General features: G+C 50.5%; 1 protein-coding gene across 2 annotated transcripts in view; it reads left to right on the top strand.

Annotated features, from left to right (window-relative positions):
* The window catches only part of LOC133355807 (hepatocyte nuclear factor 4-gamma-like), a 35,526-nt gene extending 25,371 nt beyond the window's left edge, over positions 1 to 10,155 (top strand). For both annotated transcript variants that reach the window (XM_061573192.1, XM_061573191.1), the window contains exons 8-11: positions 1,405 to 1,460; positions 1,773 to 1,953; positions 4,865 to 5,125; positions 5,971 to 10,155. In XM_061573192.1, coding sequence (XP_061429176.1) covers positions 1,405 to 1,460; positions 1,773 to 1,953; positions 4,865 to 5,125; positions 5,971 to 6,128 — 656 coding nt within the window. In that variant the 3' untranslated portion in view covers positions 6,129 to 10,155. The remainder of the gene's footprint in view (positions 1 to 1,404; positions 1,461 to 1,772; positions 1,954 to 4,864; positions 5,126 to 5,970) is intronic.
* The last annotated feature ends 9,983 nt before the right edge of the window (positions 10,156 to 20,138 follow it).

Raw genomic sequence — 20,138 nt, 5'->3', positions numbered from 1 at the left:
CAGGTAGGGCGTTGACTGTTATGTTATCAGACTCTCTGTTGTAGTAGTGTATAGTGTAGTAGTGTATTGTAGTGTATAGTGTAGTGTGTAGTAGTGTATAGGTAGGGTGTTGACTGTTATGTTATCAGACTCTCTGTTGTAGTAGTGTATAGTGTAGTAGTGTATTGTAGTGTATAGTGTAGTGTGTAGTAGTGTATAGGTAGGGTGTTGACTGTTATGTTATCCGACTCTCTGTTGTATTACATTACATTTCTAAGTATACTAGATTTGTGTTTTCTATTTCATTTATACCTGATGACGATTGCTTGTGTTGCAATCGAAACGTCGTATGCTAGTATCTAATTTATTATTTATCTTTATACGTCACTTTACCGAAATAACCAAAGAGTCATTCCTGCAGTCACGAAAGCTCCAAATTGAGTTTCTATGACACTCGCCAACCTCTCATCTCTCGCTGGCTACTCCCCTCCGCGCACTCTTGGCTACGGCAGCCGTGGCTTTCTGTGGGAGCTCCCAGTCGACCTTCGCTCAAAGGGAGGCTGCTGATTCTTCTCTGGTGACCCCTATAGCAGAGGTCGCAAACGGGTTTTGATTCCTTACCCGTACCCGGCCGCACCAGGGTCACAAACGGGTACCCGTACCCGATACCCGGCCGGGTACGGGTAGCCGGGTATCGGGTCGGGTGCGGGTATCGGGTACCCGATTGTGACCTCTGGGATGAAGCCATGTTGCAGGCGTGGGTGGGTTGATTCTAGGAACTTGAATTGTGAGAAGAGACAAGACGTTGGGAAATGAGTGACAAACGGTGACTCACCGCCTACCCGTACCCGGCCGCACCAGAGTTGCAAACGGCTACCCGTACCCGGCCGGGTACGGGTAGCCGGGTATCGGGTAGGGTACGGGTATCGGGTACCCGATTGTGACCTCTGCCCTATAGTCTGGAACTACCCCCACCCACCCACCCCCCACCACCACCACCCCCCACCACCACCCCAGCCGTCTCCTTGCTCCCTGTTCAAATCCAGGCTCAAGACCTCCATCTGCACCTTCACTCTTCATGTAAAATACACCCAGTGCTACCCACACACCTGTAAACAACAACAACAACAACAACCGGCGATGTCACGGCAGAGCCCTCGTGCCAGGCTAGGTCCAGCTTGAGGTTATCACGTGGCGTGTGGAAGACTCGCTGCAGGCAGGGGGTCATGGGGCACACACAGGCGCCATGGGTCGACCGACCGAGACGTCTGGCAGATGCACCACCCGGTGGTACGTGTGGTCAGTGGTGAGGCTGTGGGTGAGTGTGGGTGGTGAGGCTGTGGGTCAGTGTGGGGGTGGTGAGGCTGTGGCCGAGTGGGGGTGGTGAGCGCTCACCCGGTGTGCGTGACCTCGCTGTTGTTGCAGATGCGAAGGGATTGAGCGACGCTGCTCGAATCAAAGCGATGCGCTTCCACGTGCAGGTGAGTGGCGTGCGCGAGGGTGAGCGACGGTAGCTGAGGGTGAGTGACTGGTGAGAGACCAGAGAGTGAGTGACCGGTGATTGAGTGACTGGTGACTTGGTGAGACGGGACATTGACCCATGAGTGACTCGTGCTCGCTCACCCCAGGTGCTGCTGGACTACATGACTAATCCATGTGCGTGCTCACCCACTCACTCGCTCACCCACTCACCCACTCGCTCACCCCAGGTGCTGCTGGAGGACTACGTGCCTAATCCATGTGGGTGCTCACCCACTTACTCGCTCACCCGCTCGCCCGCTCACTCACCCCAGGTGCTGCTGGAGGACTACGTGACCGACCGCCAGTACGAGAGCCGCGGACGATTCGGCGAGCTGCTGCTGCTGCTGCCGGCGCTGCAGAGCATCACGTGGCAGCTCGTCGAGCAGGTCCACCTCCTCCGCCTCTTCGGCGTCGCCAAGGTGGACAACCTTCTGCAGGAGATGCTGCTCGGAGGTACGGCGGAGGGGCGGGAGGTTTCAGTCCGTCATCCTCCACGTCTCGCGAGGTGGCGTTATGAAGGGGCGAGAAATGCGGCAGAAGCTGGCGCGCAGCGGTGGCTCGGAGATGTTAACTCCCTCGCCTAGTATGCGGGAGGTCGTGGGTTCCATCTTGAGCCTGGCGCCTGTATTTTTGGAGTTTGCGGTGTCTCTCCCGCCGTGCTCGCGTGGATTTGTCTCCGGGTGCTCCGGTTTTCCGAATCAACATCACGCGTTTTGAGCACGTGGCTGCTGCTCTCAATGTCCATACGATGATGATGATGAGCCACTTTCGTTGAGCTATATAGCAGCTCAGCGGGGCCTTACCTGCTAAAATAAAACGACATCGTTTTAATTGCTTCCCTCTCGCGGGCTTTAACCCGTTGCGCTTTTGCGGCTTTCGCGCCAGCGTTTGATTGAGGCCACACGGCTCGCCGAACGCGCCTCCCCGCCCCGCCGGATAGTAACGGCGGTCAAGAATAATAGCGACGGAGCGGCAGCCGGGCAATGGTCCGTGTCCGACGGGAGGTCGTCCACGCAGGCGGGAGATGGAGCGGTGGAATTGGTTAATTTGCTGCGGTTTGGAGCAGCGGTCGGTAAATGGCGGCTTTGAGGCCGGCTGCAAGTGGCTCTTTGGCTGCCCCCTTGCGGGCAGCCGCTTAAAAAAAAATCAACTAAAAATATTTTAAATCTAAAACGTAATTTCACCTAAGGGTAATCGGCAATCTTCTTGGTTCTTTCGGTAAAGTCACGCAGAAGGGAAATAATAAAAAAAATTAAACATAATAAAATCATTCTCACGACGGCTGCTTGCGTTGTGGCCGAAACGTCGTGAGAATTGTATTTTATACTGGTAGGAACGAAGTGGACCAGACCACCAATAGATTAATGTGTCCGTCCGTCCGTCCGTGTATCAACATCGCCCCCTACTGCAAACACTTGGCATGACTCTACAAAAACCTTTAGACTCAGTGACGCTATCCTGGTAGCAACATCGCCCCCTACTGCAAACACTTGGCATGACCCTACAAAAACCTTTAGACTCAGTGACGCTATCCTGGCTGAACAAGTGTAACATTCCCTTAAAATTCCCTCAGATAGCTTTTAATTTAAACATTTAAATTAATGAGGCTTTCTTGGCTAAACACGTGTAACATTCCCTTATAATTCCCTGAGATAGCTCTTAATTAAAACTTTGAAATTAAATAAAAAACTCACAGCGACCTAATAATTCCCTGAGATAGCTTTTAATGAAAACTTTCAAATTAAATAAAAAAAAACTCACAGCGCCCTAAAGCCTACAGCTAGGCCTAAAGCCTAGAACTAGGCCTGAAACTCTCCCTTCGTATCGTACCCCCGCGTGTGTGAAAGGGAGTTATGTTTAACAATGTTACATTCCCTCATGTTTTTAAATAGAAACATTTAAATTTAAAGCTTTTACATGAATCATTAAAACATTTAAATTAAAAATTAACTCACAGCGCCCTAAAGCCTACAGCTAGGCCTAAAGCCTAGAACTAGGCCTCAATCTCTCCCTTCGTATCGTCCGATTTGGTGTAGCAACATCGCCCCCTACTGCAAACACTTGGCAGGACCCTACAAAAACCTTTTGACTCAGTGGGGCTTTCCTGGCTTAACAAGTGTAATAATACATTATGTTTACATTCTTTGGTTATTCGTTCCTACCAGCCCACCCCGCAGGGTCCTGTTTATGTTTTATTTTTATTATTTTATTACTTCCCTTCTGCGTGACTTTACCGAAAGAACCAAGAAGATGAATCCCTGCAGTCACGAAAGCTTTCAATCGAAATGTAATCGGCAATGTATTAAATACAACAGGGAATGGGAGTGTCACTATTTGATGTTTTGGCGACAACACAATGAACTACAGTCAAGCTGTGTGATTGTTAACGAATAACTGAAAAACGAAATAGACGCCGTTTATTCCATCCCCTATTTTGTTGATTGTAGTCAGAATTTTTTTCTCGTCGGCTGTATACCCGCTTGCTGTGTTTGTGTGTACAAGTTGCTGTAGCGTGTGACGCGGCTCTCAACCTATTTTGTCTATTCAAATCAGAATGCGTGGTGTTGTCATTGGCTGTGTGCCCGCTTGCTGTGTTTGTGTGTACAAGTTGCTGTAGCGTGTGACGCGGCTCTCAAACTATTTTGTCTATTCAAATCAGAATGCGTGGTGTTGTCATTGGCTGTGTGCCCGCTTGCTGTGTTTGTGTGTACAAGTTGCTGTAGCGTGTGACGCGGCTCTCAAACTATTTTGTCTATTCAAGTCAGAATGCGTGGTGTTGTCATTGGCTGTGTGCCCGCTTGCTGTGTTTGTGTGTACAAGTAGCTAGCTGCCCGTGCTATTTTGGTCAAAGACCAAGACAAAAAACGGCTCTTCGTCTTCTTCTGCTTTGAGAGGTTGCCGACCCCTGGCCTAGAGTCATGGATAGAGGAGGAAGGGCGGAAGAGGAAGATTGCTGCTCAGGGCGATTCCAAATCCGCTTGAATTTGGCACGGGTTTGGGCTGTGAAGCCGTCGACCTGCTGCGGTTAAATCTCAGTGACGGCCAAACACGAAGTGGCCGAGAGAAATCCTCGGCAGTGCCGGGGAGCGGTGGGCCCAGTGGTTAGCGTGGACCCGGCCGCCAGCTCGCTCGCCGATGCCGCTGGCGAATATCTGAACCGGTCCTGGGCCTTCCCTAGGTCGGCTCAGCCTGAAATGAGTACCTGGTTGCAGTGCGTAGTAGATATCAGCACTGGCGAGGCAAAGCGAGCGTGGTTGCCGGCCACCTCATCAGGTCATGCGCCGTACCGGCGCTCGCTAGCGGCACTTGCCCCAACGGACTGTTCGAGGCTACACGGGGGGCCTTTGTCTTTGTGCGCGCGCAGGAGTGACGGCCGACGCTGCACCCGCCGGCCAGGCGCCCGCTCACCCCGCTCACCCCGCTCACCCCCAGCTCCTGCCCCACCTGCCTCACCTGCCTCACCTGCCCGCTCACCCCCCTCACCAGCAGCAGCAGCAGCCGCCGCCCCCTTCCCGCTCCCCAGACCCCCCGCATCACTTCCTGGGCAACTCTGGCAGTGGGCACCCGGTCATCATCAGCAACCCCATGGCGACGCAGCACACCATGCAGCACACCGCTCACCTGTGTGAGTAGACGCTCACCACCACCACCATGTAGCACACCGCTGTTTGTGTTTGTGTGTCTGTGTGTGTGCACGTTGGTTAGGAACATTTAGGTTGGCCTGCCTACGATCCATCCTGGGTTTAACCAGGCTGGATTGTGTGAGGAGCTCACAAATCCTTGAAAGATCTGGGCAAAGTCCCATCGGTGAGCTCCTCCGGCAGGCAAGGCTGCGCCCTCCAACAACAACGGAGGGATAGAGGAGCGACGCTCACAACAACGAGCGGAGCGCCGGGTGGCTAAAGCACAGCAAGTTGGCACAGTAGGGGGCACAGGTGGTGCATCAGCCAGTCATCTCGGTCATCTCAGTGAGTCGACCCGTGGCACCTGCAGGGTCGGGTCTGCCCCGTGACCTCCTGCCAGCGGGCGTTCGACACTTCACGTGGCCTCAAGGTGCACATGGCCTGGCACAAGCGTCGTGGTGATGTCACCGCCACTTAGTGGCGAATGGCGGTTGTTGTTGTTGTGCGCGTCCGTGGGGAGCAGTAGTGGAGCGGTTAGCGCTGCGCTGCGAATCTGGCGACCCAGGTTCGATTCCCGCTCACGGCCAACACCAGTGACGATTATCTTAACCGGTCCTCGGCCACCCCTAGGTCGACTCAGCCTCAAATGAGTACCTGGTGCAATGTGTAAACAACGCCACTAGGGAGACAAAGGCGGCCGGGCGTGGTGTTGGCCACCCACCCCCTCGTGTGCCGTGCCGGCCTTCGTAGATGCTCGCTAACAGCGCTTGCCCCAACAGTCTGTTACAGGCTACACGGGGGATCTTTGTCTTTGTGTGCGCGTGTGGTGCGTGTCTCTGCGTCGCAGCCACCCCGGACACGCCGCTCCCGTCTCCTCCCGGGAGCTCCCCCCCTGGGGGTCCCGATCCCTACAAGATGAGGGGGGGGGCCCTGCCCCACGAGGGTCGCCCACCCTCCCCATCCCACACATCCCACACAGTGCTCACCAAGCGGGAGACTCAGTGACTCTGCACAACAGGAGCACACCTGCTGTACACGCCGGCAGTAGCACACCTGTACACACCTGCAGAAACAGTGGCACACCTGTACACACCTGTAATGACACACCTGTAATGACACACCTGTACACAACTGTAATGACACACCTGTACATACCTGTACACGCCTGCAGCACACCTGTACACACCTGCAGGAGCACACCTGTACACACCTGCAGGAGCACACCTGTACACGCCAGCAGTAGCACACCTGTACACGCCTGCAGAAACAGTGGCACACCTGTACACACCTGTAATGACACACCTGTAATGACACACCTGTACATACCTGTGCACACCTGCAGGAGCATGCCTGTACACGCCTGCAAAAACAGTGGCACACCTGTACACACCTGTAATGACACACCTGTAATGACACACCTGTACATACCTGTGCACACCTGCAGGAGCACACCTGTACACACCTGCAGAAACAGTGGCACACCTGTACACACCTGTAATGACACACCTGTACATACCTGTACACGCCTGCAGCACACCTGTACACACCTGCAGGAGCACACCTGTACACACCTGCAGGAGCACACCTGTACACGCCTGCAGTAGCACACTTGTACACACCTGCAGAAACAGTGGCACACCTGTACACACCTGTAATGACACACCTGTACATACCTGTACACACCTGCAGCACACCTGTACACACCTGCAGGAGCACACCTGTACACACCTGCAGGAGCACACCTGTACACGCCTGCAGTAGCACACCTGTACACACCTGCAGAAACAGTGGCACACCTGTACACACCTGTAATGACACACCTGTACATACCTGTACACACCTGCAGCACACCTGTACACACCTGCAGGAGCACACCTGTACACACCTGCAGGAGCACACCTGTACACGCCTGCAGTAGCACACCTGTACACACCTGCAGAAACAGTGGCACACCTGTACACACCTGTAATGACACACCTGTACATACCTGTACACACCTGCAGTAGCAGTGGCACACCAGCTAAACACGCCGGCAGTACCAGTGGCACACCTTAACACACCTGCATGAGTAGTGGCACTCCCGTACACACCTGCAGTAGCAAACCTGCACACACCTATAATAGCACACCTGTACACACCTGTACAACCTGCAGAAGCACACCTGTACACACCTGTAATAGCACACCTGTACTCACCTATACACACCTTCAGGAACAGTGGCACACCTGTACACACCTGCAGTAGCACACCTGTACACACCTGCAGTAGCACACCTGTACACACCTGTACAGGAATCCCCCGCTCTACATAAGGGTTGTGTTCCTGAGAAATGCTACTTAACTCGAAATAACTTAAAAGCGAACTACTCTAAATTCCCATAAACATGTTAAAGTAAGGGGTTGAGTTCCTAACCGACATTTCAGGAATAAAATGCGTGACTAAATGTCGTGAAGTTTATTTAAAAAGAAACCCATCAGGTAGCATGGATTTTAACGAATAAAAAATACAAATAATTCGATAAAACTTACCAGAGATGGTAAAGCAAAGCTTATTGATCGACGACTGTGGAGTTATGCAGACGAAGGCCACGCATTCTCGCAAATATCGACAGCCTTTTCACATGCTTTATAACGACTTGAAACTTCTGATTTATCGTTGAGATTCTTTACCTTTCGCCTTTTCTTGCCAGAGGCGCTAACATAATTTTCCGTGCATTTAGCACTCACCTTTCTAAGGCCTTTGTACTGTAAAAAAAACTCACCGAACGCGACATTTCTACCTAACCACGTGCGCTGCGATCACACAAGATGGCGGTCTGGCAGACAAGGAGGCGGATCACGTGACGGAACGATATTCGGTGGTACGCGAATATTCGCCCAACGTGCGGCATTACATCGCAACATAGTCCGTGTGCGTTCCGAGTTAAAAAAAATGTTGGAAACATTTTTGGCGCAAATATATATTTTTTCGATCCATAATAGAGGTTTTCTTTGGGTTAGGTTGCGTGAATATAAATGTGTCGTTAAACCCGCCACCATCCAACACAGCCAATTAGTAATGTTTGTGATGTAAACAGAACGTGGCCGATTCGTTACTAGTACAGCAACACCGGTGTGTTAGAGAGCAAATCCACAACATTTACATAATATGACTTTGAAACCCCCCGCACACCTCCTACGCATTTCACAAGTAGTACTAATCACATACCTGCATTTCCCATAAATATGCTAAATTCATCTTGATATGCAAATTATTTTGTCAAGGCGCCCTTCCCCCCTTCCAACCCAGCTTAAATAGTCGCTCCAAGCGTGGTGGTGTTTCATTCAGACGCTGTCTCCCCGACAGACCTGTTCTTCACCTGAGGACGGCTGCTTGCGTTGTGGCCGAAACGTCGTGAGAATTATTTATTATGTTTTATTTTTATTATTTTATTACTTCCCTTCTACGTGACTTTACCGAAAGAACCAAGAAGATTTACAATCTAAGTACGACGTTTCGCCGGTAATTACAACCGGCATCATCAGGCGGCAGCCAGACTTGTAGAGAAATCCTCCTGCTTCGTTCCTTAAATAGAGGGATACTAATTGGCTGTGTCGGGTGGTGGCGGGTTTTAACGACACACATGTATATATTTACGCGATCTAACAAAAAAAATTAACCTCTATAATGGATGATATCGGTCGCGAAAGCCTACGTGTTGATATACATTTTTTAAACAACGCATATGCGAAACATTACACTTAAACGGAAATATGTTCCCTTATTAATCGGCAATGTATTTGCAAAACAACGCACGTGGAACCTTATCGCGGGGGATTCTTGTACACACCTACATTTGCTGCGGCACACCTGTACACACCTGCAGCAGTCCACCAGTACACACCTGTGGACAGTAGCCTCACACCTCTACACACCTGCAGCAGTGCACCAGCACACACCTGTGGACAGTAGCCTCACACCTGTACACACCTGCAGCAGTGCACCAGCACACACCTGTGGACAGTAGCCTCACACTTGTACACACCTGCAGCAGTGCACCAGCACACACCTGTGGACAGTAGCCTCACACCTCTACACACCTGCAGCAGTGCACCAGCACACACCTGTGGACAGTAGCCTCACACCTGTACACACCTGCAGCAGTGCACCAGTACACACCTGTGGACAGTAGCCTCACACCTGTACACACCTGCAGCAGTGCACCAGCACACACCTGTGGACAGTAGCCTCACACTTGTACACACCTGCAGCAGTGCACCAGCACACACCTGTGGACAGTAGCCTCACATCTGTACACACCTGCAGCAGTGCACCAGTACACAACTGTGGACGGTAGCCTCACACCTGTACACACCTGCAGCAGTAGACCAGTACACACCTGTGGACAGTAGCCTCACACCTGTACGCACCTGCAGCAGTGCACCAGTACACACCTGTGGACAGTAGCCTCACATCTGTACACACCTGCAGCAGTGCACCAGTACACACCTGTGGACGGTAGCCTCACACCTGTACGCACCTGCAGCAGTGCACCAGTACACACCTGTGGACAGTAGCCTCACACCTGTACACACAAGGAGTTGCAGCACACCTGTGCAAGACAAAGATAAAGATCCCCCGTGTAGCCTCAACACACTGTTGTGGCAAGTGCTGTCAGCGAGTAGTGCCTACGAAGGACAGCACGGTACACGAGGGGTGGGGGGTGGGGGGCAGCACCACGCCCGACCGCCTTTGTCTCCCCCAGTGGCGATGTTTACGCACCTCACCAGGTACTCATTGAGGCTGAGTCGACTTAGGGGGAGGCCCAGGACCGGTTCAGATAACCGTCACTGGTGTTGGCCGTGAGCGGGAACCGAACTCGGGCAGCCGGGGTCCGTAGCGCGGCGCGCTAACCGCTGCGCCACCGCTCCCCCGTGCACACCTGTGCAACACCTGGCACCTACGCCGCTGATGTGCCCTACAGGTGTGGGAGATCACCTGTACAAACCTCACCTGGGGGCATTGGTGGTGCCACGGGGAAGGCTGTGGTGGGTGGGGGCGTGCGCGGTGCGGGGGGGGGGTCTTATACTGGTGTGGGGGGCCATCAACAGAATACGATTGGTGGGGGGGGGGGGGGGGGCTGTGAGCAGATTGAGTTATTCTCAAATCACCCCGCCACAGGAACGTCAGACGGTCAGAATCCTCATCTCTCGCGGAGAAATCCGACGAGACTTGGAGCTCTCTTTTACCCGCAGGTCGTCCAGGTAAATGCCACCGCTGGCTTTGAACGGGAGCTGACCACCAACAACAACGCCTCAATGTAAGATATCGATTTCTTGACTTGAAGCTTTCGTGACTGCAGGAATAATTCATATTCTTGGGTCTTTCAGTAAAGTCACGTAGATTCTTTGAACATATCTACGTAGATAGGTTCTTTGAACCGAAAGACCCAATATTATTTATCTATTTCTGCTTTGGCTGTCATAGGGGGTAGGGCGTGCAGGGGTGGTGGGGGGTGGGGTTGTTTGTCCATACTTCGCCACTTTTGGTTGCTTAAACTAAAACTCAATCTCGATTTGAAGCATTCGTGACTGCAGGAATCCATATTCTTTGGTTCTTTCGGTAAAGTCACGTAGGTAGAAAAATAAATAATGAATCTCGACGTTTCTATCGCAACACAAGCAATCGTCATCAGGTGCAAAGATACAGCGGTAGGACTGCTGAACAAGAAAGGGCTGCTGCAACAAGAGATTATTCACTGGTCAACACACTTTTTCTGGCATAAGGTATTCCAACGGTTGTAAGGTAACTTTGGGGTGCTGATTCCAAATCTGGCATCAGTTTTTGTCTATCACATCAGGTTTTTGAGATATCAAATATTGCATTTTCAATAAAAACTGCAGAAGAAAAATATTAAATAAATGTGGCTATCTACATAAAATGACATTATAAACACACTATCCTAAAAATACAGCACCATATTTTAACACTAAAGCAGTCACTGACTCGCAACAACTTGCAATCATAAGTGACAGAGTTAATTTCGGGTAAAATCAATGAAAATGGGGTATGCCGATAGCATTAAAATGAGATGTGATAGAGCAAATCTGAGATCAGATTTGGAATCGGCACCCTGAAATAAGTCTAAAACAGCTGCAAAAGTCCAGGCCAGAAAATAATGTGTTTTTGTTGTTGACCAGTGTTATATGTGTAGGTGTGAGGTGGGTGTCACCCAAGGGTCAGTGGGCAGGGTCAGAGATCTTCTTGGTTCTTTCGGTAAAGTCACGTAAAATGTAAACAATAAAATAACAAAAATAAAACATAATAAAACAATTCTCACGACGTTTCGGCCACAACGCAAGCAGCCGTCCTCAGGTGGAGAACAGGTCTGTCGAGAAGACAGAGTCTGAATGAGACGCCCCAGGCTTAGAGCGACTATTTAAGCTGGGTTGGAGGGGCGAAGAGCGCTCAGACAAAATAATTTGCATATGAAGAGGAATTTAGCATATGTATGGGAAATGCAGATATGCGATTAGTACTACTTGTGAAATGCGTAGGAGGTTTGGCGAGCGGTTTACATTCTACGTGACTTTACCGAAAGAACCAAGAAGATGAATCCCTGCAGTCACGAAAGCTTTCAACCGGGGTCAGAGATGTCAATCTCTCCCTTGAACGCAGCTGCTGCGCATGTGTGCGGCGACGGGACACCTTTCCACCTCTGACCCCTCCCACTTACCCTTGGGTGACACCCACCTCACACCTGTAGATATGACCTCTTGTTGCAGAAGCCCTTTCTTGTTCGGCAGTTCTACCGCTGTATCTTTCCACCTCACGACGATTGCTTGTGCTGCGATCGAAGCCTCGTGATTTATGTTTTTGTTTTCTACCTACGTGACTTTACCGAAAGAACCAAAGAGTATGAACTAAGACTAAACCTTTTTATTTTAGCAGGCAAGGCCCACTAAGCTGCTACATAGCTTTTGTTTCTTTCTAGAAGCGACCTGGCCATCACAAATGATAGCTGACACGAAGTGGGCCCATCATCATCATCGTCATCTTTGTCATCATCATCGTCATCATCATCATCGTCATCATCGTCATCATCATCATCATCGTCATCATCATCATCGTCATCATCGTCATCATCATCATCATCATCGTCATCATCATCATCGTCGTCATCATCATCGTCATCATCATCGTCGTCATCATTATCGTCATCGTCGTCATCATCATCATCGTCGTCATCATCATCATCGTCGTCATCATCATCATCATCATCGTCATCGTCGTCATCATCATCGTTATCATCATCATCATTGTCGTCATCATCGTCATCATCATCATCGTCGTGCGGACATTCATAGCAGCATCCAACTTCTCGCAAAACGCGTGACGTTGACTCTGAATGTGGAGGGGGGGGAAAACCGGAGAGACCCGGAGACAAAAATCCACGCGACCACGGGGGGAGCGAGAGAGAGAGAGACACGCATCACCACGGACTGCCTCCGATATTCCGGGCAACGACAAAGCGCACAGTGCGCTAACCGCTGCGCCACCGCTCCCCCACCCCCTCCTATTCTACACGGATGAGACGAGGTATTCGGTGTTGCTGCTGCTGCACCTAGCCTGGCACAAGCGGGGTTGCTTGATTTGGACGTCAGGGCCGATGCGGTGAGTAGCATCGTCCATCGGAGATGAATCGACAAGAACAGCAGCAGCAGCAGCAGAAACAAAAACAAATCTTAATCTTAGGTAAAGATAATTTATTTCGAATTGATTTGTACATACGGAGAAATTTAATATTTTTTTTATACATATAGACGGATAAATATTGTTCCGGGTTAATACGTTCCGCCAATTAATTGCAAGATTGCCCCTGAATTTTACTGCGGCTGGGTACAGCTGTGTCCGGGGGGGGGGGGGGGGGGAAGTGGGGGGTGGGGAGTGGGGGGCAGGGAACGTTCATGTGTGTGGGGAGGGGACGTGAGGGCTCGTGATTCGGAAGGGCGTTCACGTGTGTGTAGGGAGGGGTTCATGCGTGTGGGTGGGTTTCCATGTGAATTAAAGATCCGTTGACACTCGTCCACGTCTGGAGTCTCCGTCGGAATTGTGAACGTGGCGCTGGGCACCCCCCCCCCCACACACACTCCCCTCCGCCACCTCTCGGATGTCATGCCGGCCGCCTTCGTAGGTGCTGCTTGCCACTCGCTAACAGCACTTGCCCCGACAGTCTGTTCGCGCTGTACGGGGGACCTTTGTCTACGTCGTTCTTTCGTGTCAGAGTTCAGGTGTTCGGGTCAAGCGACTATCGACCTAATCGTGTTCGTCGTTCTTACCACGCACCTCCGATTGGCACGGTTTGGATACGTACGGTGCGAAAGAAGTTGAACGTGCATACGTGCAGACGCTTTCCCCTCCGATATATCACTGGTCAACACACTTTTTTCTGGCATGAGGTATTCCAACGGGTTTAAGGTCATTGTGGGGTGCTGATTCCAAATCTGGCATCGGTTTTTCTCTATCACATCAGGTTTTTGAGATATCAAATATTGCATTTTCAATAAAAACTGCAGAAGAAAAAGATTAAATAAATGTGGATATCTACATAAAATGATATTATGAACACACTGTCCTAAAAATACAGCACCATATTTTAACACTAAAGCAGTCACTGACTCGCAACAACTTGCAATCATAAGTGACAGAGTTAATTTCGGGTAAAATCAATGAAAATGGAGTATGCCGATAGCATAAAAGTGAGATGTGATAGAGCAAATCTGAGATCAGATTTGGAATCAGCACCCTGAAATTAGTCTAAAACAGCTGCAAAAGTCCACAATTGTTTTTGTTGTTGACCAGTGTATTAGAAAGCCAATGGAACGATGCACTTTTAAATCTCGATTTTAAAACGCATTTCTTTAGAACTGGTCTTTATGTTGAGTTTTCCTTCCCCCGACACCTCCGATTGGCACGGCTGACTACGTACGGTGCGAAAGAGATTCGACATTCATGCTGCGGATACATACGAGCTAACATGGTAAACCGTTGTGGTGTGAAAAGAGATTAGAATCGGGGTCAGAGACGCTGAGATACATGGGATCGAATCCGCGTGACAGCCACGCGTTATGAAATCGGCTTCACAAGCCCAGCGAGTTCGATACATACTTCATCATTAGACCTCCTTTGCCAGTACCCAAATATAATAATAGGGGTTTTCCCCTTTTTCTTGCAACAAAGCTGAAACCTTTTTACAAGGATTCATGTCTGCATTAACCACAACACCTGCAGTCGAAATGCAAACAAAACACACGATGATAATATATGCATTGTCTTTGAACACAGAGATCCATAGACCGCATACATAGAGACCCATCGACTTACACAGAGATCCATAGACTTCATACATAGAGACCCATCGACTTAGAGACCCTTAGATCTACTTATCGGGTTCTGAAGAAACCACTGAGCTATACGGCTATTTTTCAGTGGATAGAAAACGGCTGTAAGGGGCCGTCCATAAATGACGTCACACACCTAGGGAAGGGGGGGGTCAGAAATTTGTTACGATGTGTGACGGGGGGGGGGGGAGATTTGAGAAATGTGATGTCACATCAAAATGCGCAACTTTAAATAAATATAGACAACACGTTCTACTTAATTAAACAGACTTTTAAATAAATGTTTTCTCCGACAACATCAGAGTGCAGCGCCACATTAATTACGCACTACAATCACAATAGTTTAAAGCGTTTTGAAGCATGTTTTATTTGGGGGGGGGGGCACAGCTATGTGACGTCATATTTGAGGGGGGGGTCTGACTATTTGTGATGCCGTGTAACGAGGGGGGGGGGGTCAAAAATCATCCAAAATCGCGTGACGTCATTTATGGACGGCCCCTAACAGACAGTAACCCTTGTACCGTGTAAGTTAATTTTGTTGTTCATAGGTGAGCAGAGCCGGGGGGGGGGGGGGGGGGGGTGTAGCGGCAGCAGAGGGCGCTGTGGGATCGCCCGTGGCAGGGGGAATGGGGCTCGGTGCTGGGGAGCGGTGGCGCAGCGGTTAGCGTTGCATTGCGCTACGAAACCCAACGGATCGCTGCCACCAACGCCTGTGACGATGATCTGAACCGATCCTGGGCCCCCCCTCCCCTAGGTCGACTCGGCATCGAATGAGTACCTGGTGTGCGGTGTGTACCAAACATGGCCATTGGGGGAGACAAAGGCGGCCGGGCGCCGTGCTGGCCACATAGCTAGGTGCTGCTACTCGCTAGCAGCACTTGCCCCTACAGTCTGTTCAGGCTATACGGGGGATCTTTGTATTCGGTGCCGCGATCACCGTCCTGGGGTTCACAAAGATGGCATTCATAGACTTTACTAACACCGAGACAACGCTGTTCGCCTCCATCCCTAACCACACCCTGCCTCTAACACGAGTGATAGTTCTAAACCCAACCATCTAACCCTAGCCACACCCTGTCTCTAACACGAGTGATAGTTCTAAACCCAACCATCTAACCCTAGCCACACCCTGTCTCTAACACGAGTGATAGTTCTAAACCCAACCATCTAACCCTAGCCACACCCTGTCTCTAACACGAGTGATAGTTCTAACCCCAACCATCTAACCCTAACCACACCCCGTTTCTAACACGAGTGATAGTTCTAACCCCAACCATCTAACCCTAACCACACCCCGTTTCTAACACGAGTGATAGTTCTAACCCCAACCATCTAACCCTAACCACACCCCGTTTCTAACACGAGTGATAGTTCTAACCCCAACCATCTAACCCTAACCACACCCCGTTTCTAACACGAGTGATAGTTCTAACCCCAACCATCTAACCCTAACCACACCCCGTTTCTAACACGAGTGATAGTTCTAACCCCAACCATCTAACCCTAACCACACCCTGTCTCTAACACGAGTGATAGTTCTAACCCCAACCATCTAACCCTAACCACACCCCGTTTCTAACACGAGTGATAGTTCTAACCCCAACCATCTAACCCTAACCACACCCCGTTTCTAACACGAGTGATAGTTCTAAACCCAACCATCTAACCCTAACCACACCCTGTCTCTAACACGAGTGATAGTTCTAAACCCCAACCATCTAACCCTAACTACACCTCGTCTCTAACACGAGTGATAGTCCTAAACCCCAACCATCTAACCCTAACCACACCCTGTCTCTAACACGAGTGATAGTTCTAAACCCCAACTATCTAACCCTAACTACACCTCGTCTCTAACACGAGTGATAGTTCTAAACCCCAACCATCTAACCCTAGCCACACCCTGTCTCTAACACGAGTGATAGTTCTAAACCCCAACCATCTAACCCTAACCACACCCTGTCTCTAACACGAGTGATAGTTCTAAACCCAACCATCTAACCCTAGCCACACCCTGTCTCTAACACGAGTGATAGTTCTAAACCCAACCATCTAACCCTAACCACACCCTGTCTCTAACACGAGTGATAGTTCTAAACCCCAACCATCTAACCCTAGCCACACCCTGTCTCTAACACGAGTGATAGTTCTAAACCCCAACCATCTAACCCTAACCACACCCCGTTTCTAACACGAGTGATAGTTCTAAACCCAACCATCTAACCCTAACCACACCCTGTCTCTAACACGAGTGATAGTTCTAAACCCCAACCATCTAACCCTAACTACACCTCGTCTCTAACACGAGTGATAGTTCTAAACCCCAACCATCTAACCCTAACCACACCCTGTCTCTAACACGAGTGATAGTTCTAAACCCCAACCATCTAACCCTAGCCACACCCTGTCTCTAACACGAGTGATAGTTCTAAACCCCAACCATCTAACCCTAACTACACCTCGTCTCTAACACGAGTGATAGTTCTAAACCCCAACCATCTAACCCTAACCACACCCCGTCTCTAACACGAGTGATCGCCCTAACCCTCTATCCCTAACTATACCACTGTCCAAATATGCTTGGACAACGTGGAAGAGTAGGCCAAATACTATCCAGAGTTTGATGGGGTGGGGGAGGGGGCGGGCTCTCTCCGTCTTGGTGTTAGCGCGAGAATTTCTTTAAAACGAATAAACTATTTTTTTATTAGCAGGTAAGGTCCACTGAGCTATGTAGCTTATCGTCGTGTGGAAATGTATCGCAGCCAAATTATCCACGCGAACACCACGGGGAGGAAGACACAAAACCCCAAATATATACAGCAGCAGGCGGCAGGGTCGAGATCGGACCCACGACCTCCTGTATACCAGGCGAGGTAGTTAACATCTCCTAGCCACCGTGATGATGATGAGAGAGAGAGAGACACGTGAACTCCAAATATACAGCAGGCGTTAGGGTCGAAATCGGACCCACGACCTCCTGCATAACAGGCGAGGTAGTCAACATCTCCTAGCCACCGTGATGATGATGATGAGAGAGAGACACGCAAACTCCAAATATACAGCAGGCGTTAGGGTCGGGATCGGACCCACGACCTCCTGCACACCAGGCGAGGTAGTCAACATCTCCTAGCCACCGTGATGGTGATGATGAGAGAGAGACACACAAACTCCAATATACAGCAGGCGTTAGGGTCGAGATCGGACCCACGACCTCCTGCACACCAGTCGAGGTAGTCAACATCTCCTAGCCACCGTGATGATGATGATGAGAGAGAGACACACAAACTCCAATATACAGCAGGCGTTAGGGTCGAAATCGGACCCACGACCTCCTGCATACCAGGCGAGGTAGTCAACATCTCCTAGCCACCGTGATGATGATGATGTGAGAGAGACACGCAAACTCCAAAAATACAGCAGCAGGCATCGTCAGGGTCGAGATCGAACCCACGACGTTTTGCCTACCAGGCGAGGTAGTTAACATATCCTAGCCACCGTGATGATGATGAGAGAGAGACACGCAAACTTGTGTTGCAATCGAAACGTCGCTTGCTATTATTTAATTTATTATTTTATCTTTATACGTGACTTTACCGAAAGAACCAAAGAGTAATTCCTGCAGTCACGAAAGCTCCAAATTAAAATTAAGATCCAAATATACAGCAGCAGGTATCGTCATGGTCTGGATCGAACCCACTACCTCCTGCCTACCGGGCGAGGTAATTAACATCTCCTGGCCACCGTGATGATGATGATGATGTGAGAGAGACACGCAAACTCCAATATACAGCAGCAGGCATCGTCATGGTCTGGATCGGACCCACTACCTCCTGTCTACCAGGCGAGGTAGTCAACATCTCCTAGCCACCGTGATGATGATAAGAGAGACACGCAAACTCCAAATATACAGCAGGCATCGTCAGGGACGAGATCGGACCCACGACCTCCTGCCTACCAAAAGAGGTAGTCAACATCTCCTGGCCACCGTGGCGCCCACGAGAAGTTGCAGGGGCTGCGCCTCTAGCCGCCACCCCCACCGGCGTCTCCCACGCGCGTTGGGCGGTGGCTGCAGCCGGGAAGCCGCTCCCGCGATGAACGCGGAGGAGGAGGAGGTTGGGGCCCTTCGGGGTCGGCCTCATGAAACGCTCCTGTGTAGTGAGAGCGCAGCATAAAATCTCGATATTTCTTTAAACTTATATAAATGTTAAGTAAATAAACGTTGCACCCCACCCCCCTCTGCCCCTCTCACCCACCTACCCACACCTCCACCCCCCCCCACCATCGCTCTCTCCCGCCCGGGCCCCCCACCACCGCCCCCCACCCCCCCACCGCTTCAAACGAATATTTGCTGCGATGTAATGAATGACGACGTGACGGCACTAGGAGCGCGCGCGCACAGAGAGAGGAGAGAGATGGAGAGAGAAGAGAGAGATTGGGGGGGGGGGCGGATACTGACAATGAGATGGAGTGAGAAGATACACTTTAATTAGAGTTGCGAGAAAGTGAGAGATAGTGTTGGAGAGATAATGTGGAGATAGAACAGAAGGAGAGAGGTGAGAGTTTTAAACCACTTTCATTGTTGCCAACAGCGAAAGCACTGAAGCCCATTTCGATACAAAGTCACATCGAGTACAGCGTCACGCGTGCGCGCCACTCTGTGACGCGCGTGTCACGTGGCGCCGCACGTGACACGCGCGTCACAAACACCGCCGTCGTCACGCACGCCACGGCACGCGCGACCAATGCGCTCGTTATGAAGTATAATTCAAGGAGAATGCCTTTTGCGCCTGTGCCGAGGAGTTGAGCTGCCTCACCCACCACCGTTAAAAACAATAAAAAAGCGCTCGTCCCGAGAGAGAGAGACAGAGAGGAGACGGAGCCGTGGTGACGATCGAGGCGTGGTTCACAAACACAGAACCGACGTTTCGCTGATCAGCAAATGAAAGAGATAGAGACTATAGAGGGCGAGATAATCTAACCTATATAATTCATTTTTTGTCTGTCTGTCTGTCTATCTGTCTGTCTGTTTGTCCGTCTGCGTACGCTCCCTTCCGGGGGATTTAGCTCTCGGACCGTGGGGTTCGCCGAGATTAAATTTTGCAGGTGGGCACGCCCCCGGCCCGCGGTAAACTTAGGCATTTCCGATTTTTCGTCTCTAAACTTTAAATCGGACTGATTATCGATTTAGTGCGATTGCTCTTTATTTAGTTACACAATTATATATTTATTTATTTAATATTGCCGGCCGGCGCGGACTACGACGGTTGCCCCTGGCAACGGGTAGCAACAACTTCGCTGCGGGGTGGACGCCATTTTTAATTCCCGTTACAAATATGCGCACGCATTAACACGCGACTCTGAGGTAAATTCATCAAAGTTTCACGTCCTCTTCACTCCCCTTCCACCCCAATGTGTGCAATTACTATTATAGGGTCGGTAGATAATAAAATTATAGCGATTAAACAGTATTATTGTAGCGCGGGGGGGGGGGGGGGGCGTAAGGGCCCCAGTACCCGTCCCTCAGCCGGGTGGGCAATCTAGGCGAGGCCGGAGGCTCTGCACGGTACTAGGCCTCGACACGCAACTCTGTCAGGCGACGACTTTGTGGTATAAACTCGATATACCCAGCGTTGCC

The sequence above is a fragment of the Lethenteron reissneri genome, chromosome 52 (genome assembly GCF_015708825.2).
Source record: "Lethenteron reissneri isolate LAM-NWPU_2019-01 chromosome 52, ASM1570882v1, whole genome shotgun sequence".
NCBI lineage: Eukaryota > Metazoa > Chordata > Hyperoartia > Petromyzontiformes > Petromyzontidae > Lethenteron > Lethenteron reissneri.
Note: the sequence above shows the minus strand (reverse complement) of the source record. Positions and strands in the feature narration are given on the sequence as shown.